The sequence below is a fragment of the Adelges cooleyi genome, unplaced genomic scaffold (assembly GCF_023614345.1).
Source record: "Adelges cooleyi isolate 19-005CV unplaced genomic scaffold, UGA_ACOO_1.1 ACOO_flye_CR_arks_rails_tigmint_CR_PRNA_9, whole genome shotgun sequence".
In the NCBI taxonomy this organism is placed as follows: Eukaryota; Metazoa; Arthropoda; class Insecta; order Hemiptera; family Adelgidae; genus Adelges; species Adelges cooleyi.
The window spans coordinates 12182712-12209406 of NW_026096579.1; the positions used below are offsets into that span (position 1 = coordinate 12182712).

A 26695-nucleotide genomic window follows, 5' to 3' on the forward strand; every position below is an offset into this window, starting at 1 on the left:
ATTTTGGAAAATGATAATTATTTATCAAGTTTATAAATTTAATTAAACAATATTAATTGTATCCACGTCAAACAAACATTTGTAAGCTCTAACATGTACAAAAATACTCGATCGACGTTTTACTAAAGCAGCAATTGGTTTTATTAATGCTTCTGCGAATTAATATTTAATATAAAATAATAAATATTTTAATAACGGACAAGTATTCACTATTAACTAGGGTAGTCTTGTCCTAATTACACTCTTAAAATAAACCATAGCTCGTTTCAAAGAATATTACTTGCGGTTTTCGTGACAGTTTTCTTAAGAAACGACATAACACAGTACACATGTACAATGCTTTATGTACATTTAATCATTTTTCTAAAAGACGTCAAAGGACCCAATCTGGTAATAACAAAGAAAGTTACTGAATACTTTAAAGCTAAGCTCTAACGATAACAACCGACATAATTTTTTTAATACTTCCATTTTCATTACAGATTGAAAAATATATTTTAAAAGAACACTGTACGCTAACAATACATTAACGAGTCTTTTAATACAATGAACAACCGTCAGATTTATCTTAGTCTTTGCTCGGTTGCCTGATTATAAGAGAAAAACGTGTTTTAAGCGATGAAGAAATAATATTGTGTGATTTCTCAACTACAGAATTCAATACTATTTTATTCATAACTTATTTAACAATCAAACGGGAACCTATGTAAACACGTTGGCTAGTATTATATAAGTGTATAGAGTAGACAGACATGGCAACAAACAATGTAAAATGGAGAGAATAAAAAATCAGCACAGTCTATCTCACTTCACTTCAGAGGGGTAGAAATAATATATATATATTTATATAAGGGTACCCGAAACTTTTAGTTTACAAAATCTAAAAAAAAAATTCGCGGTTTTGTTTAACTAAATATAATAATTAAAATATAAGTTAAGATTGATGGATCACGATCGGCCAGTACACTAAATAGGCAGTAGTATGTCAACAACCTGTTTGAAAAAAAGTTTGTTATTACAAAGATACACGGGGACAACCACGATTAGGTTAGGTGATAATGATGATATTATTATTATTTATCAGTATGTATATTATATTAAATACAATTTAATATAGTAATTATATGTAATGTACATAAGAATGTATGTGTTATATGTAATATAAATTGATTATCTAAAGAAAGTAGATTTTTCCATTAAAAAAAATGGATTATTGGATGTAATGAATTACACGGGTTGCAGAACAAGTAAGCAGTTTGTGTATATTTACTGGTATTCTTGTATTTGTATTACCCGTTCAAAACCGTGGCTTCTAATTGTTTAAAATATATTGTTTTATTCCAAGAAGAAACTAGAATATATTTTTTTTCGTTAATAGGAACTCTTCAACCTTGTACCATTTTACCAGTAATTGATATACTAGACCTAGTATTGTTATACAAGAAGGGAAGTAATGTGAGAAAGATTAACTAACTGGAAGTTCCCCCCTTTCATGTCATATTCTAATAAAACTTAAAAAAAAGATGGTATTGTTTTACTAGAAATAATATATATATGTATATATTATATACACAGTACACACACATATTTGTATAAAAGATTAAGCATATTTATTTAGGGTTGTCGCTGGACACGAACAAGTGACATCAATATAATATGGCGTATATTATATGATTTCTTATAAAATAAAATAAATTAATTTAATATAATACTATATTAACAAAAAATAATAACCCATAACTTTGTAGAATAAGACATTTTTTAAAAAGCCAATAAGTATAAAACAGCTATGAAAGGATTAGTGTACTCCAGCACTATACTATGAACAAGTCAAGAATTATTTGTTGATACATTTTAATGATTTTTTAATGCTAAGACTAATAATAAATTGTTCAAATGATTATTATAAATCGACAACGATAAATTTACCGACCAAGATTGGTGTCTACTCTAAAATGTCCATAGTTGACAGACATTGTGTAGTTAAAATATGAATAACGGGAGACTTATCGGTGTGAATAATTAACTCGTAAACAATATAAGTTTCCAATTTATAAATCCAACAAAATTACTAACTGTCATTCAAACCATTAAAGTATTGTTCTATCCTAAATTAATTTGAATTCGTATTTAAATAAACTCATAAAATTAAAATCTTACCATTGGATAAAATATTGTCACTTTAATTGATAGACAATTACAATTTTGAAATTTTAGGTTTACTCGGTTCATTATAAGAAAATCAAACATTTTAAATTATATGGTTTAAACAATAATTATACATTGTATGGTTTTGTGACAAGCTTATGTTGAACAATAATTGTTTGTATTTTTTAAATACTAATCTAGTTTACGCTATCCTATGATAAACAAACTCTATAGAGTATGATGTTTGTGGAATTAATGAACAATACGATTATAAAAAATACAAGCCTAACAAATAAGTAAATTAAAATTCATATTCTTCCGTGTATTGACCACGTGGCTATTGATCCGCCGAAGATATAATAGTGTTGAAATTATATTAGTATAGTCATTTGTGGTTATTAAAGAACATAGTCATTAGTCCAAATAACATGGCATTGAGACTGTAATTTTTTACCAGTATGACCTTTAACGTTAATATTATTTAAGAAAATATAAACTTTGTATGATCAATAATAACATAATAAATCATTTTCAATCGTCGACTGAAATGTTTGGTAGTTATGATTATTTTATCATGTATTTATAAACTAGTTCATCTTAGATAATCCTTATAACCGTTACATTTAATTTTCAAAGTAGTCGTGGGCTTCGGTATTCCTGATCATTATTTAGAATGACAAGATTTTCAACGCAAAACTACGTTTCTTGTTTAAAAATAGCCAAAGGAAAGCGTATTGAAATATTTTTCAAAATAAGTGTTTGCTTGGTACACGAGTGCTGAGTTTTATTATAAAAAACCAAAAGTGATAATAAAAAACAATTTAAAAATATGCTTATATTACGTTTTGTGACCATTATCGATTACAATATGTGCAGTATATGATGTGTGAATTTTTAATACCAAGATAAATTACAAAAGTTTTATGCATATCTGGATGTACATTGTTAGTGTAAGGGTGCGACAATAAGCTTAAACAAGTATAATCTATTGCACAGACTTTGAGTAATTGATTTCAAAAAAAAAAAAGGTTGTGTCATTGTAAAATGCAAACAATTGAAATTAATTCGTCGTCATTTGTGTGAAATAACAAATCATTGAACATTGTATAGTTTACAAAAATAACATAGGCCTAGGCTACCACCCAGTTAACAAAAAAAAAAAAGTCTTACGTATGAACAATATGTATATAGTAGTATTAACAGCAAGTATATAGTTTTAATAATATATATATAAAAAAAAAAAAAAGGAATTTGATTAAACAACATCTTGTTCACTTGTTAGCCGTTATCAGCTAATCAATAGACAATTGTTTGAAGGAACCTTCCATTCCAAAGAGGTCGTCGTGTGTCTTCGGCTTACCAGGACGCCTAGATTCGTCGGCTTTAATTTTTTCTTGTTCCTTAAACCAATCCCTGTATGTAACTAATTTTTCGTACCATTGCTCTGTTGATAAATTTGTATGATGTTAGACGTCGTGCATAATATATACATATAATATTATTGTTATGCATAATATGTCTTTAAAACTCACTGTTGATTTCGGCCATAGGTCCAGCGAGTCCACCGTACTCTTCTGGCATCATCTCCTTAGGTACAAATTTATTCAACGATTCCAACGATGAATGCACATGTATCTATACAAGAAACGAAAATATGTAATCAATTGCAATTAATTTTTAAAAATATTTAATAGAACCGTTCAACAATCACAGTTTAACAACTGTGCCTTGACTTACCCTGTTTCTAATTTTTTCTTTCAAAAACGGTTTTACAAAGTTAATTATAGTGTCGACCATGGGCGATACGTTTATCACGTGAACCTCCTTGAGTTTCACTGGGTACGCTTCCTAATAAAAGGTAGAAATACTTTAATATGCTATTATAATATGTTTTAAGACATTGACAACCGTTTGCCATACCTGTACGCAAATCAAGAATTTCTTGATCAAAGATGGTGTGAACTTGGCAAAATGAGTGGCAAAGTTTGCTGGTGTAGCTACACTTGCATCCAGCACATATACGTCACCGGCCACACCGATGTGTTCTTCCTTCAACCTGATATCCCCTATCATCAATACCACTTTCATACCGTCGGACACATTAGCTGACATTTGGTCCAAATCCATTCCGTTCATGATAATAACCCTACGTCCGTTTGGTGTCAATCCCGGAAGTGGTGGCACATTTCTACAATAATAAAATTCGTAATTGGATAATTTAGTAATTAGGTGTGTATTAAAATACTTTTAATAATAATAACGCTCTACTATCAATTAATCACGACTGCTAGTAATGGACAATTGACCCTTCAGCCATTTTTTTCCCTCCAACTTTATTACTAGATATTTACAATTATTTTTTAACATATTATTTGGAACAATTTTCTCATCATTTCGTTAAACAACATTGGAGTGTTTCCGATAACAGTTTTTTAACTTAAATTTATTTTTACCGATTTTATTAGAATTTATAGTTATTTTCAAACCATAAACTTATGACTTTTACATTTGTCTGATAATTTAACATTATTTATTTTGTGGATATTCATTTGAACAAACATCCGAGGTTCTTTCTAGACATCTACAATAGTAATTTAATATTTATAGCACCTTAAAAATTGAAATTAATAAAAATATAAAATAACCAATACATAGGGTCTAATGTTTTTACTTCTTTACAATACAAAATGTGATCCTGACAATCACAAATATCCAAGTTTTATTCATAACATTTTTTATGGTTATTATATTTGAGTATACTCCCTAAATTTACTATTCAATATTTCTACTTACATATTTAACAGTATATGATAATTATTGTTTTTAAATGATTCTATGTCGTTTATTATTACCATTTCATTTCAAAACTCAATGGTTTGTCATTTGTTTTTTTTTATGTATTTTAGTTATGCTTTATATGCTGTTATTGTTTTGTTATTCCTGCATGATTTTTTTGATTTTTTTTTTTGTCGCACAATATCAGAATTTTGTAAAACAGAATTATTAAAACTACCTATTGTGTAATCCAAAAAAAAGGAGCGTTCAATCCATATAAGACCTCTGTTAATTTATACTATATTTACGATGTCAGATTGATGTAATTTTACCAATTATTGCAGACTGTCGACCGTTATCGTTATTAAATAAAACATTTATCGAAAGGATTATGATTAATACTTACACAACTCGCATGACCTCCTTAATTTCCGGTAAGGTAGGGTCTCGGTTGCTGAAAAATTCAGGTACAGCAGCTCTCATTGTGAAGTACATATCTAATTTCCTCTTAGTTTTTTCCAGGGAAAACTTACATCCCCTGAGGAATGTCATAATACGAGCGTCATCTAAAATGTAAAACATGAAATATTAATTTCATTTCTATTGAAATACTGTGTATTCAAAACGTAGGTAGTTGTGTGACAACAGTGCCTCAAATAATAAATACAGTACAGTATAGTATATTGTACAATAATTATAATTATATATTTTAAATACTAGATGTCTGGATAAGCGAAAAAAACGGGAAAAGAGTCAGAATACAAAACAAAAATAAATGGTACAACTTGGAATTGGCATTTAGATAATGGTATGTAAAAATTATGTCTGGCCTTCCTTTAAATAATGAATTTATGGGTGAAGGCCTCCTTTACTATTTTGTAACAATTTATGTAATAAAATAATACTTTTTTTTGTCAATAATTTTGCACACTTATAACTATTTACCAAGGGTGGAATAATTATTTTCAATCAATATTTATTTGTTGAAGATTTACGAAATTTAGACCCAGTGATGACTGTTGGGTAATATTGCTCTCCCCCCCCCTTAATACCCTTCACATATTCGAAAATTAACCTTGTTCGAGAACAACCCACGATATAAATCAATAAAATCACGTTTTTCAAATTTTTTTTATTACATCGAGTAAAATTCTTGTGCTGTATTATTATAATTATTACTGTACCATTAAACTATTAGTTTGTTCTTTTTTATCGAGGTCATTAACGATTTCCAAATAATTGTATCATAAATGTTTTACAACTTCTAAGTAGTGATTAACCATAATATGCATTTGTACGCAGTACAATACGATTCGTTCGTTTTCGGTTTAACGCAACATTTACTTTCTACGGTTGTTGTTAACCGTCTAGCAACGCTGTACAGGACAATATGCTATACCATAGGTACGAACATTATTTTGCTTAAGTACCTACCTTGGAACTGCGGTAAGTGCGGTTGCATGCGCAACCATTCTTTGATGTGTTCCAAATCCTTTTCTCTGGTGGCCACGTCTTCGTTGAGCTCTGAACGAATGTGCAACTGCATCTCCGGCGTTGGTTGGACGAGAGTCATTTTGATTTCGGTTGTCGGCTACAAAAAGGCTTGGAACACAAAAAACAAAACGTATATTTTATTAAACAACACCAAATAGCGTTTATGCGAGAGTGTTGTTAGATGCATGTGCGGGACGACCGATACACTACGCGGCGGCAATCGGCTATCGTTTTCTGCCTTAGAAGAGAAAGTCTTTAATATCATAAGGAACTCGGTGGGCTCGCCGCCGTGTTATGTGCACGCGGACAATAATCTAGGTTGCATAACGACTACAAAAACTCGGTGGCGCACATATTATCATTATTGGGCAACGTCAAGACCAAAAAGTCCCCGGTCGACCTTCAGAACGGCGGTGATGTGTCGACCATAGGGTATTACCTCGGTCGGGTCGTCGAAATCATCTAAAAACAATGCCGCCGAGCTTTTACGACGTTTACATTGCTCTCATCATTCTTTTGTCAATTATTGGCCATAGCGACCTTGAAGACAATAATATTAAAACAAACATAATAATATAGCCAATGTCCTTCCGCGTAGGAGCCCACTCTGACGCGAAGAGGAGAGTACGAGTATGTTTGTCTTGGGACGTTTATGTTTTGTTTTAACGATGACCACAACAATAATTACATTAACAAGATGACGATGGTGGGCATTCGTCTTGAGTAGCAAAAAAGAACCGCGCGAGGACGTTGGATAAACATATTATATATTTATATATATATATATTAATAGCAGCGTCGGCGAACGCTCGTGACGGAAGAAGAACCGTCTTGTGTATATATTGGCAAAGCCCAAGGACGGGAATTACACACGTTTGATGTGGGCTAAAATCACAATCATCGTTCAATGTCGGGTTTGAACAAATCCGTTCACGCTTAGTATCATAATAATTGTAAGTCATAAACAGTAACAAATAATAGAAACGTCAAAATATGTACTTCCTGAAAAGAAACGACTCGCCGTTAAAAACAAAAAAAGCGGTAGCAATTCTTGCATCAGAAAATAAACTCAAATTCCTAAATCAAAAGACGGGTCATAATGCAAACTATATTATGTAGGTATAGTTACGATTATGAATGTTCAAAGCGAGTTCCGGAGCGTTAAAAAGGAAAAGTATAAAATGAGTCATACGCATCAACAGGTACCTACGTCTTATTCTGTAAAATACTGTACGCCGACTTTCATTTTTTTTTCAAATACAAAATACCACTTTATCACATCATTATTTGTAAAAAAAAAAAAAGAAACAATGTTGTAATACCTAAGAATAATGATTTTGTTCGTGCGGAGTACGGTCGTTTTGATTGCTTGCAATATATTTTTGTACATAATATAGTTTTATGAGTATAATTTATATTGACGCATCGTACTACATAAGTTAATGAAGCAATTGCCACGTATAGTGTTCTTGTCAACATTGCTTTGCCGATTATTAGTCTTAATAGTTAGTAGGAAAATGGCTATAAAAAGACCATTGCATCGATGGACGGTAGCTAAACGCTACCAGTTTTAACTTTCTTTCGAGCGAATTTTAAGAGATATATTGTCTTAAAGTGGTTTAAAAATTAAACAACCCATTTTCGGCATCTAAATAAATGTAAATATTACTAATCTAGTTCAGAAGATTTAGGTGTCAAAAAGCGAACAAGTAATTAAAAAAAAATCCTTAACTAAATGTTAAAAATAACTTAAATGCTTATGTTAAAAAATGTAATTCCATTCGATTATCGTTAAACTCTCAACAAAATAAAATTGATTGGTACATTTCTTTTGTGGGCAGTGGGGGATGCTACCAAAAATTTAACACAGTTTTACCAGTCAATAAACCTTCGTATCATCACTAATGTTCTGTGGTATGTTAGGAATCATGACTTACACTAGCACATTTAAATTTTAAAAATAACCAAACATATCTTACTAGACTCTTACTACTTCAAATAACTATACCCAGCAACCACTCCATTACGACTTATGTCATTCAGTCTACTGTCTAGTGTACACATAATACATGTAAAGCAAATGAACCTATAATGTAAAAATATGAAACAGTAACTAACTGTTTGTTAATAATATAACATGTCTAAAAACAAATATATCCAAGTTTGTTCATGATGATCTTGTATACATTTTAAGTACATAATAGAAATCGAAATTAGCCAAACAAACAAAAAGTTAATTTTTCAATATATTATACGTTCGATGAACGCGTAAGCCCGTTTGGGGATGAAATTTAATAAACATATTTTTATAAAGGCCGGGGGGAAGAAACGAGCGATTCTCCCATTTAAATACACTGGAAAATTGCTCTTTAGATGAAAAACTATATTATCAAGTTCAGAGGCGAATTTGAAGAATTCTCGTGTCGACTTTCCCCGAACAGACCGTAATCGTATTACGACCTCGATCCCGACACGTTTAAAATACAATATAAACAGTTTTTTACTGACACGGACGGTTCCGTTGGATTCCTTATTACATCCTTGCGTCATACTATAAGAAATGATGAAATACAAAATGTGGAACTCCCGAAGCAGCTCGGACCGTCACTCCAATCGCATGGACCGTGGTCAGAAATCCGAGCTCAACCTAAAACGCGACATACCTCCCCCAAAAGAAAATCCTTAAGAAATCCGGCAAAATGTTCAATGTGCCGTCACGTGATGCGTGTAGATGTGTTCGAAAATAAAAGCTGAACAGGAGATTATCAACTCTACTATTCTGGTAAAGAAACAAAGTCAAACGCAAGTCGAATAGTAGTTATCCACAACGGTGTCCGCCTTACTAGCTTGTAAAAAAAAAAAAAGCTATTCTACGCCAAATAAATGTTAAACTAATACAATAATATAATATCAATTGTCGAGTATTTACCTTTGTTTTGTTTTTAACGTGTAGGCCGCGATCCTGAGTTGTACTGTACAAGGTATGCCAATGTGCGCACCATGTGAGTTCAGCTCCGACGTTATGACGAACCGAAGATTAGGTAGGAGGCGACGAATCGCCTTTCACTTTTCTTGTGGGGACAACGCATCAGGATACGTAATGGAATATCGTGGCTTATTAACTATTGTATAATAAGGATTAGGCAATTGACGAAGACTATAGCCAAAATAATTCAATAGGAACCTCACAAACAATAATATAAAATATATATATATATATATATGTTTTTTTTGTATATGTATATGATGTTATAAAGGAACTAGGGCCACCGAAGGAGCGAGAATTCAGCAAGTTTCAAACACTTGTACACACGCTTATAAACTTGACACCAATACCATGGTGATTTGACCCACATTTGAAAAATAACATGTATAGTATTAGCTGATTGCCTTAAAGTAGTCAATGATTATAGTGTTATGTTGCACATTTCACGTCATAGTATTAGTTAGAGTTTATAAAAAAGCATAGTCAAAATTCTTTGATTTCTTAGACGTTGACCCTTTGAGTCACACATTCAGTTTTTTATTTTTTTAAATTATTTCTACAGTGGTTTCAATAAGATATTATTACAATTAACATTCGCCAAAAAAATTTTTAAAAAAAATGCGGTTTCAATATAATCACATAAACTTATTACAACAATTGAAAATTATTTTAGAAGACGCCGCGCCGCACTAAGTACATCCAGTGTAGAATTATGGTTAGGCACGGTTGGTCCTAAATATTATAGAAATGATGTTCCAAATAACTGCGTATAATTATCTATATATTATAACGTTGTCTTCTTGGAGTTATACACGTGTATTCCTTTTTGATCATTTTTTCGAGTAAGTTTTCGTTAAGCCAAAATTGTACACTTTGAATGTAGTAAATTGCTAGGTTGCTTTGTCACACAATCAACAGTCAAATTTTACGTGTAAGTGATAAAGATAAATATATTTCAAAGTATTGAAAATTATATATATATATATATATATATATATGTATATATATGTATATTTTGTATATAAAAAAATAATTTTCAAAATATTTATATTTTCCGAGAAAACGAGTGTCTTACATCAGATAGATCACCTGTATAATAATAATTCAAGCAAGAATTTTAGTATTTAACTTGGATGCAAAAAAATTAAAATTCGAAAACCCGGATAATCCGTCAAATCATAAACTGTTGGGGAATTTTATTTAACTATATAGGTGGAGGTGTTCAACTTTTACCCCCAAAGTACCCAACTCAAATAAAAACATATATATTTAATCAAGTTAAAGTTGAGTTGCTGATTGAGTAAAAATGTCTATAATAGAAATTCTGACCCACAATAAAAAATGTCACATAATTTTCACATCGAAGCTAAAATATTTGGCCTTGCAAAATATTTGCCAGTCACAACAGTGAAGTTGAACTAAGCGGAGTACAAAATTTCTAATTTTTTATTATTAATAATAATTGCTTTTTGTCTAGGATTAAATTCTCTTTTGAAGTAGCTTTTTTGTTGAGTTGTGTGCAAAAATGACTAGTAAAACGTTGATTGACATGGTAGCTATTTTTTATAATTTATATAAGTTACAACTTTAAAAATACACTTAAATTCAATTTTAAAAAAAACACACATGTTTGATAAAAACAAATGATTTACGCTAGCCTGTACGTACATATAGGTACATTATAGTATTATAATTATTTATTATTATTATTATTATTGTCAATATATCCATACAAACCGTTACAATTATGTACAAAATATTTGCATTTACTATTTTGTATTTTTTGCTGTTGTGTCTTTAAAAAAAACCAATTATAAAAACTAATAATTACAATGTGGTGTCCGACTGCTGTTTTGTTATTCGTCATTTATGCGATTATTATTTTTGGACGTGTCGACCGAGTTGAAATGTGCAATTGAATCAAAAAACTGATGTCGGCAAAAGTCCAGAAACACACAATAATATGTGTAAAAAGCCGGATTGTGCTCGTCTGTCCACGTGAGGTAGGCAAACAATTACCAAACTTCTCATAGAAATTTACATTTTCTTCAACGGCTTCTGCAAAAATTATAAAAATATAAAAACTGTACCCCGATGGGAACTGAATGTGTAAATAATTCTTAATGACACTTGCAAATAATAACAATTTTTTTTTGTAATAAGATATTTAATTATTAAATTGTTTAGCCGTGTTATTCAAATGCATTTAGCAGGTTATTAGAACCACAGCTGTCTTACCAAATAGTATTGAAGAAAAATACAAGGCTGGACAAGTAAGTTCGTCAGATACGCGAAATGCTGTTGTGGCGGAAAACATGCCAAAAATTTTATTCTTCGATAATTAATTTATTAAATTTCTTTACATTTATTTCAATGTGTCGCAATTGTTTAAAAAATATATATAGTTTATTATGATTGACTAATGATAAAACTATTTATTCGACATGGTTTTTTTTGTTTTGTTTAATAAGCTGTTTTAATCTTGCATAATATGTATGTATTTTAATCGTATAAGATGTTATCAATTGTCATTCCATTACTATAGGGACTACTGGTATTTAACAGCACCAGATGAAAACATTTTGAATTCGGATATTTCTACAATCTTACCTGTCTAGTCACCACACAAATCTATCATGTCTCAGTAAACATAGGCATATTTAATACGATTAACTTATAAAATAAACCAATATTAAAGTTACTTTATGCGTAATATTATCAGCTTGTCTAATTGTATATATTTTTGTTTTCATGGTTACCATAGAGCTCTTGAATTTTTTAACTTAATCCATATCGCACATGTGTTTTAAAAGCGACACGAGTGATAAAAGTCAACAATTAATAATGTTTTGAGAAAATTGCGAAAAACTGTTAAGTAAACTCAACAATAAGCATTTACATGACTATTCATTTCGCCAAATTGTATAGGCGCTTGGGAAAAATGATTTAATATAATTATTGTGAATATCGAAGACTACTTACCTAAGTCTTACCATAAGAATAACTAAAAAATGCGTTTGTTTTTTACTTGTGTCACTTTTTTAATACACGTGCGATATTCAATTATTTAAATAGCTCGTTTTACATGTTACTCACCTGAATTCTAAAAATGATTTCGTTTCCTAAAATAATAATTTAAAAAAACAAAATATAAGTACTGATTAACAAATAAGATTTGAAATAACGAACGTTAGTTTTGTCCTAAATTATAATTTAATAATTTTATACCTAAATTATAATTTATTAGTTTTATATCTAAATTACCACAAGTTACCAAATAAGTGACCGACAATGATTTAGTATCATAATAAGTGCCGTCTTTTTCACCATTGACGCTTTAATTAGAAGTTACACTTAACCATGTATTATCTAATTCAATTTTACTCGACTATTAAAATCATGAAATTTTATGCAAAACTTGACAAAACCATCACCTTTGTGTAAGTTTTTTTGTGAACATGTATATTGAAATGTATAATTTATTAGGGTATGACTTCAAATCGTTATACGCAATTGGTAGCCAATTGATCGCAGGTGTACTTACCAACGCACAAATAAATGCTATGGCATGGAAAATGATTGAGCATAGGTACTCTTTCATTTCATTAACTGCTTCTTTCATTTCAACTAATACCAGGGACATGATTATGTTCAAATAGGTTTCCTATGACGTAGTATTGGTTACAATTTACATGAAGACGATTCCGTCAAGTCATTGCTTTTGAACAACAATTCTTCATATTTTCTAGTTATTTCTTATGTTACATCAGTTAAAATGTCTGAACCTCTGGAACTTGGTAAAACTGGTAATTTGTACTTCGTTTAAATAAATTTAACAAATAATTTTGGATAATAGAAAAAAAAACAAATTTAAAGGTAAAATACAGTGAACGCCTCCAATTTAAATGGCGACGGTCCTATAGCCTAATATACTATTGTCTTTTGCACGCGTTATATTTATATCCTTATTTGGTAATGTGTCATGTATCATTGACATGTGTTTATTGCGCCTAACCATAGCTTAATATAATATGATGTATTGTAATATAAAGTATAAAGTATTAGTAAAATTTTAGTAGATCTAATGAGTAAAACAAAATTAAAATCTTTGCAAAACGTATAATGCGGTAAAATGTCGAACGAGCATGTCACATAATATTTTATTGAACCTAATGTCTAACCTAATGTTAATACATAATTTGCGATAATTATATGCGCACACACAGATTATTGTTTGCATGTTCTATTATGAAGATTGCCAAAACTCAGAGAAAATATCGAGGTCATTTTTCTGAGCAGCAGTTCACATTAATACGTCATACTTAAAAAAAAAATGAACAAATAAAAGCGAAGCTGAGTATTGCTTTGAGAGTTCTCATACAATAGGAAAATTACTGATTTGGCATAATCTAAACCAGAGACCAGTACAACCCAGCTCAACATAATAAATAGCTATGTGGTCTGTAAAGCTAAGTAGGTAGCGTACGTTAATAATTCAAAGCCTACGATTTATACCCTGATTATCTTTGTTAATTTTGCAAAATATACAATATTAGTTACAAGCATGTTTATTGTATGAACTCTCAAAGCGAATTCGTTAAGAAACCATTTCATGATAGCCTTTGGCCTTTTGGAGAAAGCATTTGGTCATCAAGGCCTGTTTAAGCTTCTTGATAATGATAATATAAATTCTCGGGTATCAATAATTAAAGGTACAGTTTGTGTCATAGTCAGAAGTTATTTGAGAGCTGACCAAAATGTTGAAATATATCTAAGAATTATAATTAACTCAACATGTAATAAGGTATCGATTTATTTAATACAAAGGCCGCGAGAAAAAATAAAATACATACGTTACCGTTAAAATTGAATTATTTTTAAAGAATATGAGTACCATACGTTCAATGAATCACTTTGAGTATAAACAAAATAAGAATTTGATTCATAACTTGAAATGTAATTATAAAATATGTAAAAACAATACTAATTGTAAAAAAAATGATATGGTAACAATTAGTTGGTCGTATCAGATTTGAGTTAATAGCAGTAACTTGTGAAAATATTTTTCAAAATTAGACCTAAAGTAAATAGTAAGCAATATAAATATTTAGTATCCGCTTTGAAAAAAAAAGTCATTTGGCGTGCGGTACTTTCTCTCTTGATACAGTTCGAGTGTTTTTTTTTTGTTTTTTCGGAAAAATTTCACAAACTGTTTCGATTATAAACTTGAAAAATTAAAATACTAGTTTATATTATCAGTTGTTTGTAATCACAAGATTTCAGATGATATTATTATGACCAGTCATGCTAGTATTGCTGCCATGGTATTCTGGATGAAATAATCGGTAGTCCACTCTAAATTAGGTAGCTGCCATAAAAAGAAAGTAGATACATTTTTTCGAATTTTAATAGGAATTATAGTTTAATATTACCATTGATTTGATATTATATATTATAAAATCAATAATATTACAAATTATGTAAGAATACTATAAACGAGAAGTAGTAGTCTTTTGATCATTTTACCATTTATGATCCGAGCAGACGAAATTATACCAAAGTCTGAACAACAAATTATATTTTTGTATCACGCTGCGTTTTATGACAATTTGGACTTACTGCGTTTATTTTAAATCGACCGAGTAACTAAAAAAATGAACCATTGAATAATAAATGAGAAGGCAAATAAGATTCAAGGGTTCAGCCGTCGTTCGCTTTGGAAATCAAAACGGCGTGGCGGAGACTATTCAATGTAGCAAAATATGTAGAATTAGGCGGCGGGTCTGTCTGGACATTGTATTGTATACAATAGAAATCGTTATAGGGATTATCCCAACTAGTTTTTTAGGGTACTGGATTTTTAGTTGTATTTCTACAGCGCTACGTTCGCTCCGAAGCCCTTTTTATCGTACAAATAAATATATGGAAAATTTATTTAACGTTAGCATTGAACGGAAAAATTAGTCTGTGTATTGGAAAAACAAAAATGTGATGACGTAAATGGAAAATTCTGAAATAATGATAATAATACGGTGTTTTTTTTAAAAAAAAAAACTCGTTTGATATATCTATAAATATAGTCTATACCAAGGCCGTTACTAAATACACAGTGTATAAGAAGTCAATTAGACGTACCCGAAAGAGCTACGTTAAACATTCAAACTGTATTAGCAATAGTTAGTTAGTATGGTTAGTTCTGTACTAATATATGCACTACAATAAAAACATCCTGAAGTCAATTGATTTAATTTAACAAGAAAATACTTGGAAACAAAAGTTATAACCTTGGGAGAACATGGATTATACAAAATATTTACTTTATATGTATAGAATATTTTAAACCCTAATCGTTGCACTAAAGTACACTAAAATGATTGTTATGGAGGTTATTGTATTTTCTTGATATCATAGAAAACCACTTGAATTTATACTATGTACATATATTTTATGGGTTTCTTTGCAGATGAAAAGTCACAAAATCAAACATTACCACAGGTTATGAAAAACATAAAACCTAGTGCGCAGCACTGGTACACTTAATCAAAATTAACTACTTACTTACTCATCCTCAATGTTTAATTCGATTTAACAGTCAAAATAACACAGGATTTGCTACTTAATTACAATGTGTTACTAAATTGGAAAGTTCATAAGTATTTGTGACATTACTAAACGTTAATAAATCTACTAATCCTAAAAATACCTGAACTTACTTATCATAAATACTCGAAATGTATAATATCTAGTGGTAAAATGGTTTAGTATGTAATATTATAATATATTTATTATATAGATTATGATTTTAGACAGAATAGACATAACAAAGAGAAGCCGACCACTGACGACATTTTATAATGAGAAATTAAAAATATCAACCTTAAGAACCCACATAATTAAATAAAATACATTGTTAAAAAAAACCGTTTTTTTTCCAGCGGACAGATAAACATAGTTACACATGGAACATTGTAAACTAGCAGCATGATGATATTATTAAGGAAGTATTGTTACGACAAATTGCTCAATGAAAGTCTAACGGAAAACAATAAACGAAGCTGTGGTCACAATAAGATTACAAAAGTCGTTACAAAATGATGAAAAAATAATAATATGTACTTAGAAATATTATGTTTACTCGGGACCGCAAAATTAAAAAAAAAAAAACACTCACAACAATAATAATTGGTCACAGTTTGTGAGCTTGTTTGGAGATTTATATCTTTGGACATTGCAGCGTTCAGTTATACGATGAAGGAATACATTTTTATTATTTTTTGATGGTCTTGGTCGGTTATGAAACATAGAGCATAACAAAAAATACCACCACCGTGTATGACTAACATAATAATAATAATTAGACTATAACAGATAATTAACAGGCGGGGAATTCTTTACCTAATTTCACCAAGACTCGTTACTTAGCTCTAGGCGTAAGACGCGCGGCGAAAATTACTATCATTTTAAAGGATGTATTAGTCATAGACAATTCTCTCGGCATAATAGTAGCTCTAAAACAGCACTTACATTGATCGGTAAAAAATGTGATTATGCTAGATAATTTAACGTTGGCCTAATGGAGAAATATTAGAAAATATGTCATGGTGCTTTCAATTTCTTAATGCACAATACCTAATAAAATAAAATGTTCATATTTTATACAAACATAGTATTTATAAATTACAGGGTGAATACCCACGACTAAATTATAATAATTAAGTTCATAATAGTTATGAGCAAAATATAGAATTAAAAAAAATCAATTTATTAGCAATATCTTATTTTTTTTAGTTTTTGTTCGCAAACATTCCAAAGTAAAATGAATACGTTACCTTATACGTTATTATGTATAACTTATTATAATAATTTATTTACTCGCCAATTTTATTGAATTCGATTTGTTGTTAATAATATAATATTTATATTAATTTATAAGTAATAAAATAACATGTTCAACAAATCATTAAAGCGATTTCCACCTGCAGTTTATATTTATATTTTAAAACAATGAATACAAAATTAGGCAAAGAATTGTTTAATTTAATCAGATCAACGTTTAGGAAAAAAATTGGCTTCTTGTAGAATTGTGTACTAATTATTACACTTCTGAAGTCTTTCCGGGTTATGCTAAATAAAAAAACTTCATGCCAGTATTTAACTACACTTTAAAATACACATAAACCGTAAACGATTACTGTATTGTATACTTCTAAGTTTGTAAAGCACTATGGGACACACAATTTGACATTAACGTAAAATATTGAGTTGATTTCAACTTTTAGATTAAGCGGGATAGGATTTATAGTAGTCGAAGTATAAAATAATGTTTTTTTATTATTTATCTTTTCCTAGAACGCTATCATTCACCAGCCCGATGTCATTATCCTTTGTGGTATGTGTATTGTAAAAAAACAACGCATTCGTACATTTTGAGTAGTGTTGGTTTAAATAAATAATAATTGTTGTAGTATTGGTGTATATGTACCAGTATTTAATGGCTATATTTTGGAAATAATTATTATAACAAACTAACGGCGAATTCAGTCACAAATATTATTTTCGAAAACAATTATTTTTTAGCTTCGACGCGGTGTTGAGAAGGTATTGTTTTTACAATGATGAGTTTCCATTTTATTTGTACTTTTGTGTTTGAACCTACAGTATTTTCTAAACCACTGAACCGATTTCCTCATGTAGCAACTTGCAAATATATACATCAGAAATCATACCTGAACAATACTTTATTGAGCTAAACAATTATTAACAACATTTTTTTTTATTAAACAAAAACCATTAAAAAAGGGGGAAATCAAACTCCTGCCGTATTTAATGTTTAGGTTGCTATGTCAAGTGTAAATTAATCAACAGTCAGTCGGTATCTAAAAAAGCATTTCCAAGCAAGTTTATCACTTCAGCTACAATAATTTCTGAAAATTGATCACTTTCTTAATTTCAGTATGCTGTATACACTGTGTGCTCCGATCGACTCAACTGTGCTGGCTTTTTTAACACAATTTCTGCTCAAAATATTAAAGTTCATTAAAATCACCATCCTATTACTTTTAAAAAATATCTATTAAGCGTTTGTTATGTGTTGTATAATCTAGCATTAAAAACAACAACATGAGTTTTCATTATTTAAAGAATTAAATTATAATAATACAAAAATTAAGTAACTCTGAGTGCTTATAAGTTATGCTACTATTGTAAACGATGACAAAAGAACACATTAAACAAAATATTTAAATAAAAATAATATTAGTATTATTACATATTCTATGGAGATAATTCGTACGTGATGTTAATACGATATAAAAATACAGTACACTATTTCAGGTAGATAGATAATACTAAAAAATGATTTAGGTACCATAATTTGAAGGTCTATTAAAGTGTAAGACCAAAACCAATGTAAGTATATTATTATTGTTTTTAGTTTTATCAACAATACATTTCTTTGATAACTTTGAAAATCGATTTATCAGTTTTATTTATTAATAAAGCCAACTAGTTTTTAGAAAGTATTCAATGTTCAAATTTAAGTTTTAAAACTTACTTACATAATTAACTTTACTTAATCACATTATTTTTAAGACAGATATCATTTTTAGAGTCTATTATAAAAATACTCGGCATCTAATTACCATTCACCAGTTACATTTTACTGAAAAACATCAAAAACTACGAATAACAAAACATATTTTCTTATTTGCTAAAGAAATAACTATAGATAATTTTATTATCTTAAAAAAAAGTTGTTATTTAAGTAGCCTATAAGCTATTACAGCTATAACCAACACAAAATTATTATTAACATGTTTGATATGTGTCTGATGTAACCATAGCAATTACCTTAAGAAATACTTCTATTTATTTACAAATTATTATATAAATATAAATACTACAACACACTGTCATTTAATATTTTTCCAATATGAGGGGTAGCGCTTAGGCAACAACAATACACCTAAGTAACATGTGTATACTATTGACTTAATCCTTTACAACATCTTGTACCGGTCGTAAATGCAACTAAAAAAGGAATGTAGTACCGCCGAAAACCGCATTACAACTATTTATTACCGTTCATGATAGTATAATTGATATTCTGTGCTCTTATTAACTGGTCAGTGTTGTGTGTGACCATTTAAAAATAATAAGCGTAGTAATTGAATATGTGTATAATAAGTATATTAAAATATTTTATTCTCGAACTATCACTTACATCTTTAAAATGAACTACTATTATTTTAATACTAAAGTTTATTGGTATATAGTATATACACTTATAATTATAATTAAAAAAAATCAGAGTAGAAATGAGTGTCACATATCACAAATTATACTTAAACCTAAAGTCGACGCATAATACAAAAACCAAAGAACCTTCAACAAAGATAAAATGTTGTCAACCAATTACAAATATCGTAGTAAAAATAAAAGATGTCTAGATATCATTATTTACATTGCTGACTACATATTAATCAACGCATAACTTTTTGAAATTTCCTTCAACTCCTAAAATAGTTTGATCACCTCCGATTTTTTGCGATACACGTTTGCTAGAATCAGCTTTGACGTGTTCCATTTCAACAAACCAGTCGCTACGCTTAATAAATTCCGCGTGCAAATCATCTAAAAATAAAAGTTATTATTGTTTAAGAGTACAGAAACATTTTTAGTGAAAAACATAGTCAAATTGAGTTTGTTCAAATTACACACGAACATCAAAATAATCAACAATTTATTACAACAATTGTTTCCATTATATTATTATCGTTTGTACCATTTATTTCGAAAATAAATTATACTTAAATATTCACATACCGTTTAAAGATTCCATACTGCCAGCTTTGCCACCCCATTCGTTTGGTAACATATCTATAGGATAATATTCGTACAACCCTTCAGTTTTGGAATTAAATATAAGCTACAACAAAATAAAATAAAAATATATATATATATATTTATTTACATATTTCACAACTGAAAATATATTTCTTGTTTAATCCTCACCCTATCCTTGAATTTTTGTGGGAAAAAATGTTTTACAAAATTAAGTGTAGTCTCAGCAACCGAGGATATGTTCACAAAATGTACTCTCTTAATCCTAACCGGTTTTGCGTCCTAAAAACAACAATTACATTATGTTTTAATTTTGTCAAAGTAATATTTCGTTCCATATCTTGAGACGCATGTTTCCTATTGCATAATCTAAAAGTCATGTTTACGACTAAAATAAGTTAAGTATTGGAAAATGATTGATTGTAATACATTAACCTTCGATGGACATGGTAATTGTGTTACTAATAATTAGTAGTATAACTATGGATTCTATAGTGTACAAATTAGCCATTACATTGCTAGCATTATATTAATATTATGATGCCAGTGTCATGGAACGATTGCATAATGCGACCAACTTATATATAAATAAATAAAAATGACTTGTTCATACATTTTTTTTTTATCGAATTTATAAGAATTGTTTAAAAGCCTTCTTCCTAAAAATGATTTTTGTAGAGTTGTGCGAAAAAAATTAATCGGTTAACAAACCTGGCCAATCAAAAATTGAAAACTAATAAAAGTGCCAGTTATTATAATTATTACCAAGCTAATTTTAAGGAGTTTCTTCATAAATGCCACGTTGAATTGTGCCCAATGTGCCATTGTATCCATATGGGTTAAATCGAAAATCCAAACATCACCCAAAGTCAACGGATCGTAGTCGAACAGCCAACTCCACATCATTTCGTTGCGTTTAAGTTGTTCGTCCAAAACAAGATCTCTGGCATCAGTCGAAGCCATTCGATAACACAGCACTCTGTTCAATTCTGGCGTGAGTTTCGGCAATGGAAACATATACCTAATTGGAAAAAAAAATATGTAATACAACTTTGGATTATCGAGCTACGATTTTAGAATAGTTTTGGAAAAGTAACTTTTTTCATAGATTAAATACGACATTTTTTAATTGATTATAATTTTCGTGCATTGTATAAATTGGGTTTTCTTAATTTCACAATACAATTTCTAGTTGTGCAGAAGCATATAGGACGCGTGTTATACCCTACGAAAAATGAAATAATTTATTTTAAAATCAAATGCATAGTACTTATTCAAAATCGAAATTTTAGTAAAATGTCTTAAAAAAAGTGAGAGTTCCATTACGAAGAATGAATAATATTTGTTTTTTTTTTTACTCTTTTTGTATAACTATAATTTTAAACATGGTGTCCAAGAAACGTTTTAGACGTGGAAATATTATATTATCATAACGTTTAATGTACAAACGAAAATAATTTTCCGTTGCCTTGAGCTGAAGAAGAAAGAAGGTCCATTAAATGTTTACGGAGTATAATTGCGAATTGAGACCCGAGGGGATACAAAGCAAAAAATAATACTTAAACAAACTATTTTTTTTCTTTTCTCCTCTCGTTTGCACATCTGCGATGGTTCGTTAAACGACAAATGTATCGGCAAACAAAAACACCCGCGACTTACAGAAATAATTGTTTGCTTAAAATATATTTTTACAAAAATAATAAAGTAAAATATTAATTATTCGCCGGCGTCGTTCTCATTTATCCTACTTTGTTCCATTTAAACTTAATTAACATTCATTAGTTTTGCTATGTTTCTATATACTTGTTATACCGGTTGGTTATCCATTTATTAAACAAATTTGTAAAAAAACAAAGTAAAGCTTGAACACCCACTGAAAATATACGCTGAGTATGTTATAATTAATAACATTAATTAATTTATAACAGCAAATTTTTGTATTATAAACAAATGGGTAATAACCTTTTTTCTCCATAGTTCTTATGGTTAATTTAATTATAATAACCCTTTCTAAAAGCAATTTATGTCTTGTATACTGATTACATTGGAAAATATTGTATATGAAGCCCTTGTATGTAACGTGGGATTAAAGTCTATAAAATTAAGCAATAAAAAGTATGTTCTGTGTAGACTTTGGTGTTTTTTCAAATGCTTAGACTTACGCCGCGTCCACGTGTTTACGGTACGATTCCGTGGTTGGATCTTGTTGCGTGTAGATCTGAGGGAATATTTCTTTTACGGTGTAAAAGTTGTCGATTACAGTCTTGATCTTTTCCATTCGGTACTTTAAACTAAACATAATTTTTTTTAGCATTTCATCGCCTGTTGACAAAAAAAAAAAATAATAATATTAAACGTAGTTTATTTTCAGTGTTAATATTGAATTTTGGAATGAAAGAAACCTGTGCGACCCGAAACAAAATATGCTTATAGTATTAATTTTATCCTTTTACAATCGACAGTAGTTTAGAATATAATTATTTATCTTTAATCAATGTAGGTCGGTAAATATCCGAAAATCAAAATCGCAATGCAACCCGCACGCATGAAAAAAACTTTCTCGACTTTGCTCCAAAATTAGAGAAATACAGGGTGTTCAAATATCGTGAACCGCTCAATATCTCATAAGGTGTAACAAGAAATTGAATTTGTTTTTTTTCATATTGTTTTTATACAATGCGATCTCAATTTTTCACAATTTTATTTTTGTTTTTAACCATTTCCCTCCCAAACTAATTATTTTTGTATCAACTTTTGAAAATTTTGAAATTTTTGATAACGTATATATTTTATTAAGAATATTTTACTGCAAATTTCAATTAAAAATCAATTATTAATTAAACCCGATAAGATATCGAGTGGCTCGCGGTGAAATGATCACCCTGTATATAAATATTTATTTTGGTAGATTCGTTTGCATATTATTATGAATATAAATACACAAAAAAATCGTAAACTATCTTGTTAGCAGTTTTGCTACACCATACGCCGTATACGTCGCTGTACGGCCAACGTGGGCTAACCTTATTTCGAAATGTTATCCCAATTATTATTACCTATTACTCAACGCACACGGGCCGCGCTAATAGCATGTCACGATGAGATAAATTATTATACACAGCAGCTTACACGAGAAACGAACCGCACACTACATAATATAGTTTAAGTACGAATATAATTATGTCGAGCAAACTCAATACTCATCATTTATACCGAGGCTTGCATAGCATGTACGTTTTAAAGCGATAAATGATAATATGTTTTTCTAGTTGAAACCGACAACAGGTGAAATTAATGTACAGCTATCAGTTATCAAAAAAAACTCCATACATTTGAAACCGTCAACCGTGCATTTTTGTGTTTATCATCCTCGGTCGAGTACCCGTAGTAATAATAAACTTGTTATGCTTACTGATTTTTGGCAAATGGTGTTGCTTGTCCAGCCAGTGCCTGAGGATGGCCAAGTCTTGATCGATTTCCGATTGCGTTCTCGGGCAAGTGTCCCGAATGGCTTTCAGCTGTTCGTTGGTCAGTGGCAAGACCATTATTATTACTATTATTATTATTTCTGTTCTACAAAGATCTCTCTAATCTCGTCGATTAATATTAGATTTTTCTATGTAGAATAATTGCTTCGCCCTGCGGACACAAAAAAAAAAATATATATACATATAATATAGATCACACATATAACATTAAAAACTAAATACAGTTATAGTTGTACCGTTATGTTTATTTTTATTGCGGGGTTTCGGATGGATTTTTAAATATTGCGAAAGTCTACGTCTAGCGAGCTTACCCAATAGCTGTTTCATCAGTTCTGTTATCATATTAATTTGTTCTACGAAAAGAGCCGCGCAAAATTTTGAACGTCTCAACTACCGTTACCGACTTTACGTCAATGGAACTTTTGTTGATCTACAGCAGTTGTCCTTGGCGACCAAAACTATATTTATACAAACACCGCACACAACTGCATCGACAGCACAATCAACTGTTATAACACGTGTTTTGCACCAAACAAAATACTTGGGCAAACTCTCTCAAGAAAAAAAAAATTACTAAAAATGTCTACATTTTCATACGACAATGATATAATAATAACAATAATATATAATTCTAATAGTAATAATAATAACAATAATACTCGAGTGTAATTAGCACGAATCGAAGGTCAAGACTATATTTTCATTAGCTTTTAAATTGTTTATGAATTGTGTATTGTTATCAAAACAATGACATCTCGTGTTGTTAAATATTTCGTTACTGTGCTACTGCTGTCGCTACGTTTATGATAAGCTGTTATGTTTAGAAACTTAATACCAAGAACATCTTGTAGGAAACGTTCATTGCGACTATTCACTACTGTAAGCATACCAACACCAAGACTTGTTTGATTAGCCTGGTGTAGGTACGTCGATTACAGCTATTTGGAATAAGACACATGTGAGAAATCGCCATGACGAAGGTCGTCGGTACCCAAATAAAACGAATCTCGTATGTTTGAAAACAAAATCCAAATTAATGAGGTTAACCTCTCTCGTGTTGCACACTTATCGATAATTTATTTATCAAGATACCACCGACCTACCTACCGAATCCCCAGAAGCCGTTAAATGTCAGTCTGCTATCTAATGCAACCAAAACAAACGGTAAAACATAATTATTAGCTGTATAGCAGCTAAATCAGGAGAAATATAAATTAACACCGGTCCGACGGCAATTTGTTATTTTCACGGAATACATAATTTTGCAAAACGTAATAAAAAAATATGCATACCACATGAGAAATGTGCACAAACAACAATGGACAAGCCTAGGTCGAAACATTCGGGCGTTTATTTAGTTGATAATAAGTGTTGATCCGATAAATGTTACAAAAGCTTTTGAAATTCATTAAAAAACGATCGGAGCTTACTAATAAAAAAAAAAAAAAACGTTTTAAAGAGACAAGTAATCTCACTAAACGCTAGCAGGCAGAAGCCGAGATGTCGGAGTTTCACTATTATAAAATCAATGATAATTGTCAAAAATATAGTACAAACACATACCTGTTAAAAAAAATGTTTGTGGGGGGGAGGGGGAGTACAAGTGCATTTTTGAGAATAAGATAACGATTAGAATGCAATTAAAGGCAAGTGATTTTTTTTTAATTTTGGCAGAAATAATGAATAAAGGAACAAGTATTTTTCACAAAAGTATGTTGTTTAAATATTTCAGATAAAAACATTTCTACACTTAATAAATTGTATAAGGTCAATATAACACTTTTGTGGTTTAGGAATCGTGCTCTTTGAGTCTAGCATAATGTTTGTGTGTGGTATTCTACCAAACGGTTTCACCTGGTACGTAGAAGCCAACCTATTTGTTTATTATAAGATCGTGAATTGTCTGTAGGCGCTTATAATATTTTTGTAATTCATAGATTTGAAGCTAGTCCAAAGTGAAAGTTCTTAACGAGCAAACATTAATGTTACAAAATAATATCTACCATAACAGATTTTAACTCAAAAACACTGAAATCATAAAACTAATGATGTGCACAAAATTCCATAATGCGTTTCGTGGATATAAAGTGTAAACAAATTGTATTAACAACACTTTTAAGTGCAATACTCGATTTAAAGTTAACACATTATAATATTATGTTGAAATATTTTATAGAGATAAAACGGTGTTTAATGTAAAATAATTGTCTCGCATTTTTTTCCACTAACTCCTAGAACTAAATTTCAAATTTGCAATTTTAAAGGGACGGTGAGAACCAAAAAGGTAGAAATGACTTTCGTAAAATTACACCGGAGAACAAAATAAAATATAATTTCTCCGTGTGTTCTTATGTAAGGTTTACATTAGTTTTTTTTTCAAAAATCGTTGAAAAATTGAAAAAGAAACAAACACTTACAGAATGAGGTTTCATCGACCAACTTCACAATAATATTATCTACATGATCAATAAAAAAAAGATGGTCACTAAAATACAAATTTTTTCGGTTTTCATCGGTTGGATATTGTAGACAATAGCGATTTATAAAAATTGTTATTTTCCAATTAAAAAACTCAGCTCGAAACTAGTAACGACAATGTGGCTGTGCGACAAAGAAGCGTTATGTAAATAATTGTACTTCTTTAGGAGAAACTCTGATGCGTTTGGGATTGAACGGCGAACGATACGAATAAATACATAATTAAAACGCGGTTGCATATTATTATACTGACCTGTGGCTATGTCGTGTTAGCAATAGTGAAGCCGCTGTGAATTTTGTAAGCACCCAACGGCTGTTGCGGCGACTCGGATGATTGTGCTGAGTCTCCACTGTTCGGATTTTCGAAGCCAATATACTCCTGCCGTGGTCGGTGCCCCTCTAATCCTATACAGTGGGATGTGTTTACCGGTTTGGATGGTCACGAGAAGTTGTTTAGTCGAGTTGTCGGCCAACACGGTCGATC

General features: G+C 30.1%; 2 protein-coding genes across 3 annotated transcripts; both read right to left on the reverse strand.

Annotated features, from left to right (window-relative positions):
- Positions 1 to 2906: 2906 nt before the first annotated feature.
- Positions 2907 to 9441, reverse strand: LOC126847206 (alpha-tocopherol transfer protein-like). Of its 2 annotated transcripts, XM_050587342.1 has the most exons (7): positions 9347 to 9441; positions 6358 to 6525; positions 5330 to 5489; positions 4069 to 4336; positions 3886 to 3996; positions 3681 to 3783; positions 2907 to 3592 (listed from the first exon to the last, which is right to left on the reverse strand). In XM_050587342.1, the coding sequence occupies exons 2-7, from the start codon at positions 6494 to 6496 to the stop codon at positions 3441 to 3443; spliced, it is 933 nt and encodes a 310-aa protein (XP_050443299.1). In that variant the 5' UTR covers positions 6497 to 6525; positions 9347 to 9441; the 3' UTR covers positions 2907 to 3440. The 2 variants fall into 2 exon arrangements, with proteins under 2 accessions (XP_050443299.1, XP_050443298.1); XM_050587341.1 differs by lacking the exon at positions 9347 to 9441 and having other exon boundaries at positions 6358 to 6644.
- Positions 9442 to 19036: 9595 nt separating this feature from the next.
- Positions 19037 to 26695, reverse strand: LOC126847207 (alpha-tocopherol transfer protein-like). Its single transcript, XM_050587343.1, has 7 exons — positions 26465 to 26695; positions 23658 to 23884; positions 22408 to 22567; positions 21011 to 21266; positions 20417 to 20527; positions 20228 to 20330; positions 19037 to 20035 (listed from the first exon to the last, which is right to left on the reverse strand). The coding sequence occupies exons 2-7, from the start codon at positions 23788 to 23790 to the stop codon at positions 19881 to 19883; spliced, it is 918 nt and encodes a 305-aa protein (XP_050443300.1). The 5' UTR covers positions 23791 to 23884; positions 26465 to 26695; the 3' UTR covers positions 19037 to 19880.